Source organism: Nomascus leucogenys, chromosome 2 (assembly GCF_006542625.1).
Source record: "Nomascus leucogenys isolate Asia chromosome 2, Asia_NLE_v1, whole genome shotgun sequence".
NCBI classification, from domain to species: Eukaryota; Metazoa; Chordata; class Mammalia; order Primates; family Hylobatidae; genus Nomascus; species Nomascus leucogenys.
In genome coordinates this window covers 90,092,887-90,100,596 of record NC_044382.1, presented here as the reverse complement: position 1 = coordinate 90,100,596, position 7,710 = coordinate 90,092,887, and the positions used below count along the sequence as shown (strand labels likewise).

Here is a 7,710-nt window from a genome sequence, read left to right as displayed (position 1 = left end):
TATGTTTCCAGGAGGATTATGGCTGCCTTTGCTTTGTCATGCATGTTGCCAGGGAAGTGGGGGAAAGCTGGCAGTTACAGCATTACCAGCTCCCATTCAACTCGAGAGGCCCGGTTGCCCCATCCCCAGCTGCGCTGAGTTTATTTCCAGGCAGTGGGTGAGTGGGGCTGAGAACTTGCCGCAGGCTCCGTGCCTCCCGACTGAGGAAGCAAGCAGGGCTTTCAGATTTCATGCTTCCCTGCCTGCCACAGCTTCTGTGCTTGTATCTGCACTCCCTGTTTGTCCCCTCCCCAGGTTCTGTCCAGGAGACTTTGTGTTTGGTCGAAATTGTTACAAAGTTCAGCTGGAAATTTCCTTCTCCTTGTGGTCTTTCCCCAATTTCACTGGCAGCCCTCCCCAAGGATACCTGAGACAGAGTCAGAAATGGCTTCCCTGGGGATGGAAAGTTACCCACAGGGCTTTTCCTGTTGCTTCCCCTACCCCTGTATTTGGCTCAGCTCTCTAAATTTGTCTCAGCTCCCAGGCAAGGTCAAATTCTTCTCCTGTGATCTGGACCTTCAGGTTCCCCAGTGAAGATGTGTGTTTGGGGACAAATGATCCCCCCTTTCACAGTTTCACACCTTGGGCACTCACAGTTTTCTGGCTGTCTTCCAGAGCCTGCAGCCTGCCTGTTTGTGTACTGGGTTCTAATGTAAAATATATTTCTTCCCATAGGTTACAATAAAAGGAGAAAAAAAAAAGTAAGTCACTGCCTTATTTAATCATCATAAAAACTTTATAAAGCAGAAATTCTCTCCATTTTACAAATGAAACCAAGACTATTGAGTTAAATAATTTACCTTTGGTCATGTAGCTGGTTAGTGGTTGAGCCTGAATTTCATGCAAATTTTTTGACCTCAAAACAACTTCTTTTTGGGCTGGGCACAGTGGCTCATGCCTGTTATGCCAGCACTTTGGGAGGCCAAGGCAGGAGGATTGCTTGTGTCCAAGAGTTCAAGACCTGCCTGGGCAACATAGTAAGACCCTGTCTCTACCAAAAAATTAAAAATTAGCTGGGCATGGTGATGTGCGCCTGTCATCACAGCTACTCAGGAGGCTGAGGTGGGAGGATCGCTGGAGCTTGGGAGTTTGAGCCATGATTGTGCCACTTCATCAGCCTGGGTGACAGAGTGAGACTTTGTCTCAAGGAAAAAAAAAAAAATTATTTTTGCTTCTTTCAGAACATTCAGACATGCTCTTTTATGATGTTTGGCCTGAGGGGAGAGTAGCTCAGTCTCCATAAGCAGACTTACTGTGGAAGCTCAGAAGTCAAGAACAACCCTGTTTCTCTTCCCCTGTAGAAGAGAGCCAGAATGATTTTTCAGCCATCAAAGCTTTCTCATTGCATCTGCCTCTGATGTAAGGAATGCAGCAAATTGTAAAAGTCCCGTGACTCAGAACCATGCTCTGTTCATATGACTGATGAATACTGACTGAACTAGACCTTAGTAAACAGGAACTATTTGTATGCTATATGACTCCCTTGACTGGAAGATATGGTATTCAATTAGCATTTTAATTAATAATTAAAAGTCCCTTTATCTCTTCCAATGGACTCATCTTATAAAAGGTCTTATTTTGACTGTAATATTGCCAGCGTGCTTGTTTCTTGTGGCAAAATTAAAACTTATCACAACTTCTGCAAACAGGATGAGATCACTCAAATGCTTGTCAGTGCTTGAGGAGAAAGCATATTCTTGTATCCTATTTAAGTGCTATTACATAATCTGAAAATTGGTTGAAGAGCTGTCAGGAAAAGATAGTTGATGAATATGGAGGATTTTGAAGAAAAGTGAGGTGCCAGATCGAGTGTTGAGGAATCGATTGTAGACTTGGTTTAAATGACTGTCTTTGGTTATGAATATTGTTTCTAAAGAGTAAAGTCACACAAGTACATTCCTGGTAATATACCAGAGGTCAAACAGCCCAACAAATGAAGAGTTTGAAATGTAGATAATTTAAAGATGAAGTACTAGCAGTCTGTGAGCAAGCCAGTATTGAAAGTGAACGTCACTGAGGTTATTGATGAATTAAAAACTAATGGATAGGGGTGAGAAATAAATTAGATAAAAATGCAGCACAAAAAAGGAGAGATGTTATCTGGAATTCTCTGTCCCTTACATATTTAGTTAATTCTTGTTGATGTTGCTGTTGCTTTAGATGTTGTGGTATAGATTACAAGACTTAGTATGTCAGCAGCCCTATACTTTATGACAATACTTGTTTTTTTCACCTTTTCTTAAATGAAATGTTGGTATATACATCTGTCTAGTCTCTTCAGCCCACTTATGCTTATGAGCATAATGCTTATTTAGCAATGTGAATTTGCTTCCATTTACCACTTAGCTCATAAGGTCTTTCAGAAGAGGGACCGTGAGTCCTGTTGCCTTGCCCTAAAAGATAGTGTTAAGGCATATTCATAGATGGATCATTATATGATTATAATACTGATTTATTTATTTAGCAAATGCCTACATAATACTATGCATTGAACACTGGTAAGTAAACTTTCATATACTAATTAATTTCATCCTCCCGACAACCCAATGCAATAGGTATAATCATTGTTCTCATTTTATCTAGAGGAAACTGAGGAACCTAGAGATTAAGTAACTCAATGTCATATAATTGGAGAATTGGGACTTGTACCCCAGCAATGCGGCTATAGAGTCAGTGTGCCTACCATGACACCAGCCTTCTCTACCCTTTCCCCAACCCAAGAATATCAACCACTGCCTGAGGTTGTGATCCTCCCTTTTTCCTTCAGGTGTTGGTTGGAGGAACAGCCCTTCACCCTCTACCATTTGGGGTACTGAGCATGATGTTCCAAATTGTATTGGTATGGTTTCCTCTTTCTGAATTTCTACCGTATACCAGTTAGAGTAGTGCATATTAGCACCAGCATAATTGTAATCTTCTTATACTTTTTTTCAATATAGCAGGAGGGAATACAAATGCATACACTAAAGCACCAGTTTAACTGTAGCACCTGCAGTGCTCACTTACTATAGGGTGCATAACTTGATCTCATTTCTATTAAAAAGTATTTATCTTTTGTGTGTGGAGCTGTTTCCTAACTTGTTACACAATTAATTGCTCCCACCTACTCTATCGTGTTCCTTCAGGCTATAGACATCACAGGATAGACAGAAAATAACAAGATTCAAGGTAACAATCTGCATGCTGAAGGAAGAATTCTGCTTTCAGATTATGCTAAAAACATTTTCAGTATTTCAGACATCAAATTTTGAATTGTTTTTGAGAGACTGAGTATACAGAGACAATGGCTAGACCACAGGACAACAGAACTCTCACCCACAACCTCTAAAGCAACCATTCTAGGAGGCCAAACCCTAACCTCTGTAACAATCAGTAAAGGATGGTCAGGACTTGGTCAGTGACTGCTGGCTTCCCTAATTTTTGCCTCTGCCTCAAACTCAGGACCAATCAGATAAAACCAAATATGCTTCCCAAAATAATCACATAGCATACCCCGCTTCTAGGTAGCCTGTCTCCAACTTCCCCATGCCTGCAACCCCAATCACAGCATACCTGGCCTCCCCTTTCTTTCACCATGAAGATTTCTCATGTCTGCCTTTGAGTCTCTGCCAAATACAAGTGATGATAGCTGACACCCTTGTGATAGCAAAGTCTGAATAAATAAGTAGCCTCTCTTTGTATAGTCTTTATTTCCATACTTTCAATAGGTAAGTCTCCTCTTGCTTCATTTGCCAGAAAATTGTTTATTATATTAATTTCTCACTTTCCAATGGGGTCCATAAGAGATTTCCAAAAGGGTTGACTAACATCTAGATAGCTAAAGGGTTATTTAGAGGTGTGTGTAAGTTGTGGCAAAATCAAAACTTATAAATATTAGTTTTATTGTCTTAAAATATTTTGCTTCTTACTTGTAATTGGATGTGTTTGCCCTTCTTAGTATTATTTTAAAAATCAGAGAAACAAAGCAAAGATATATTAAGGAGAGTTTTATTGTAAAGATAGGCAGGATCTACAATTTTATATTTTTCCAAGTGTACAAAAACTCTCAGAGTAGAGATTTATGTCTGTCGTACCAGCAGACAGATTATTTATAAATTGGGAAAGGGAAAGTTCACTTTTTGCCAAACTGAGGCAGAGGGGGTGGCACCTTAATATCTTGGCCTCTCTCCAACTTCTTTTCACAATCCACAAGGTAATTGACTCCATCGATGACTATCTGAACAAGCTCAACCTTTGACAGTGAAGAAGATGAATGATTAATTTGAATAGAAGACATCTGCAGGGCATTGATTAACAGGAACAGCACTGTGATAAATGAGAACTTGCCTCTTAGATGAACTTCACAATTCCTTCCTTCTCAGAGATGGAAGGCAGAGATATAAGGGTTTCTCTCAATCTTTCCATAGTTAAGATGGGGATACTACTTTGTATGTGAAAGCTTTTTTACTATATGAAAACCATTAGTTTGCATCTCAAACATTTTTTCCTACCAGTGTCTGCTATAAAATATCAGAGTTTGTCTAGAAGTAAGGCTACAGTGACACCCTTGTGTTATTCTTTGGCCTGGATCTGAATTCTGACCTGCCACTAATCTATCTGAGCACTGGATATGCTAATATAGTTCAGATATCATCATTAATGCAGTGGGTGTCTTCCTGAAAAATTAATGTCAAATGTTTGGCAACTAAATCATGTTTGTACTATGCTGGGCAAGCTTATTAATGAAATGAAGTTTTGCAAATTAAGATATACCTTCTAAAATTCCTGTTCTTAAAAAACTCTGTATAGAACTTTGGTTTCCAAATATTTGTTTTCCTTAAACCGGAGCACATCTACTTAATTTTTTTTCCCCTAGGATCACCTCCTAAGCAGATGACTTGCACTGCTCCCAAGGAAACCCAAATTAAGGGAGATATTAGTTAATTCCAGACATACATTATACAACTCAAGAATGAGCAGCAAGGATGGAAGGGACCATTGAATGTTAGCTCTTAGGCATCACATACTCCAGCTGCCTCCCTATCTCTTTATATGCATAAGGAAACTTAGGCCCCAAGAGAGGGTTGAATCAGAATGTTAGTCACTACTAATTCAAACACATATTTTCATTTGATCCCTTCCAGTATTGGTGAGAGTATGGTGAGATAGGTCTCTCACTCACTGCCAGTAGAACTCTATCTTGGTATAAATCTGGTAGAAAACTTGGTCATAAATAGGGAACCCTGGTTTTAACCCATGAATTCCTTTCCTAGAAGTATATCCTAACTAAATAACCAGAGTTGTGATTAGAATTATGTATAGAGATGATCAAACATAAAATCAGGAAAACATTAAATAGATAATGGATTATCTTTACTGTGATTAAAAATCATGTTTTTGAAGAATAATATTGTGGGAAAATGTTCATGATATAATGGATTGGAAAAAATTATAACCAGTATTTGGTTATACTACTAAACATGTATTATAACAATTTTTTAAAGTTTTTTGAGTAGTTTTTAAAAAGAATGAAGGGCCATTTAGAATAATGTTCACAATGGTTATCAGGGTTGTTGGGTTAAATAAATGGTGTTTTTAAATTATTTTTTGGCATTTTCCTCACTTTTATAGTGACTGCCTAATATAGTTAGACTTAACATTTTTTAAGCATTAACTACATTGTTTTCCAGAATAAATATCTAGTTAATATTAGAATCAACAGGGATAGACGCCCAGATTTTCTTTATTCACTACACCACACATTATTCAGTAAATTTCAGAAGTTGTGGTATTACAGTTGTGTGTCCCTCAAGTACTTTACCAGAGCTGATAGCACACTGGCTGATCTAATTGTTTTGAGTGTTTCTTCCTTTCCTTTTCCTCAGTGTACTTATTGGTAGGGATATCAATAGGCAGTGAAATATTCAAAAACTGGTAAGGAAGAAGAGAGAACTTTGATAATTCACAGATTTAATAACCAGTCACTGAATTATTAAGGGTTTTGTTACAAGAAGAGGCTTTAAAATTAATGATGGGCATAATATGTCCAATGAGACCACATCCAGATAAGCTGGTATAACTTACCATGATCAGTATTTGCTTAGCATTCAGCTGCATGTTCCTTACATGTGATCTTTTTGCCTCTTTCATTGTTTCAGGCCACACAAAGTCTATGAATCCTTTTCATCCTACATATTCATCACAGAATCCTAAGGATTTTATAAGCACAAACTTTTCTAAACCTAGCACATAACGTATTTGCTATCTTTAGCCTAAGAAATAAAAGTTTAGAAACCATCGAGTATCTAAGAACACCAAAGTGAAGATGATCATTTGTAGCCTTCACCAAAGAAAATTCAGAACCAAGAGAAAATTCCACTATTTTGCCACCCTCAGAGGGATAGCATAGATGTTCTGACTTTACAGTAATAAAAAAAACTGCAGTCCTTTAGCATAACAGAGCTCCTGCTCACTGCGGATTGTTGGAATAGCTCTCATGGCAGGCCGGTGACAACAGTCCCACTGTGAATTCCTATACTTTGCCTATAAATTCTCAGCTCACATTATGTTTCCCTTTATGCAGTTATTTCCCATGGAAGAATAATGTTACAGAATGAAAAGCTAGCATAACTCAGGACTTGATGGGCAAAGAGGAGGTCTCGAATTTTGTGAAAATGGTTAGGCTGTTTGCTTTTCTCTATTCTCTCTTAGGCTGATTTTGTTAGTTCATGTTAGGAAAGTGAGAGAGACGTTACCTCTGATCGACCAATTCTATCTATGTTGGAAATGTCATACACATCTGCGACCGCGGCAGTGTCCACACCACCAGTGCCACGCTTCTGGAGTCTTAGGTTTTCCAGGATCTTAGAAAAGCGTGGGTCCTAGGACAAAGGGATAATACTTAAATGTGCTAAGAGGCAAAATTGATTCATAATCATTGGTGCATTTACTGACAAATGACATATAGTGAGAGATAACAGTTTATATATATTTATAATAGATATAATATATTTAATATATATTAAATAAGGCATATAATATACATATACATACATATACCTTAAGTTCTGGGATACATGTGCAGAACGTGCAGGTTTGTTAAATAGGTATACACGTGCCATGGTGGTTTGCTGCACCCATCAACCCATCATCAACATTAGGTATTTCTCCAATGCTATCCCTTCCCCAAACCCCCACCCCCAGACAGGCCCCAGTGTGTGATGTTTCCCTCCCTGTGTCCATGTGTTCTCATTGTTCAACTCCCACTTATGAGTGAGAACACACAGTGTTTGGTTTTCTGTTCTTGTGTTAGTTTGCTGAGAATGATGGTTTCCAGCTTCATCCATGTCCCTGCAAAGGATATGAACTCATCCTTTTTTATGGCTGCATAGTATTCCATGGTGTATGTGTGCCACATTTTCTTTATCCAGTCTATCATGGGCATTTGGGTTGGTTCCAAGTCTCTCCTATTGTGAACAGTGACTCAGTAAACACATGTGCGCATGTGTCTTTATAGAATAATTCATAATCCTTTGGGTATATACCCAGTAATGGGATTGCTGGGTCAAATGGTGTTTCTGGTTCTAGATCCCTGAGGAATCGCCACACTGTCTTCTACAATGGTTGAACTAATTTACACTCCCATCAACAGTGTCAAAGCATTCCTAGTTCTCCACATCCTCTCCAGCATCT

At 38.6% G+C, this 7,710-nt stretch overlaps 1 protein-coding gene across 1 annotated transcript in view; it reads right to left on the bottom strand.

Annotated features, from left to right (window-relative positions):
• Positions 1-4,010: 4,010 nt before the first annotated feature.
• The window catches only part of CKMT2 (creatine kinase, mitochondrial 2), a 36,119-nt gene continuing 32,419 nt past the window's right edge, over positions 4,011-7,710 (bottom strand). The window contains exons 9-10 of the mRNA XM_012505477.2: positions 6,774-6,899; positions 4,011-4,270 (exon numbers count right to left, since the gene is read on the bottom strand). Coding sequence (XP_012360931.2) covers positions 4,151-4,270; positions 6,774-6,899 — 246 coding nt within the window. The 3' untranslated portion in view covers positions 4,011-4,150. The remainder of the gene's footprint in view (positions 4,271-6,773; positions 6,900-7,710) is intronic.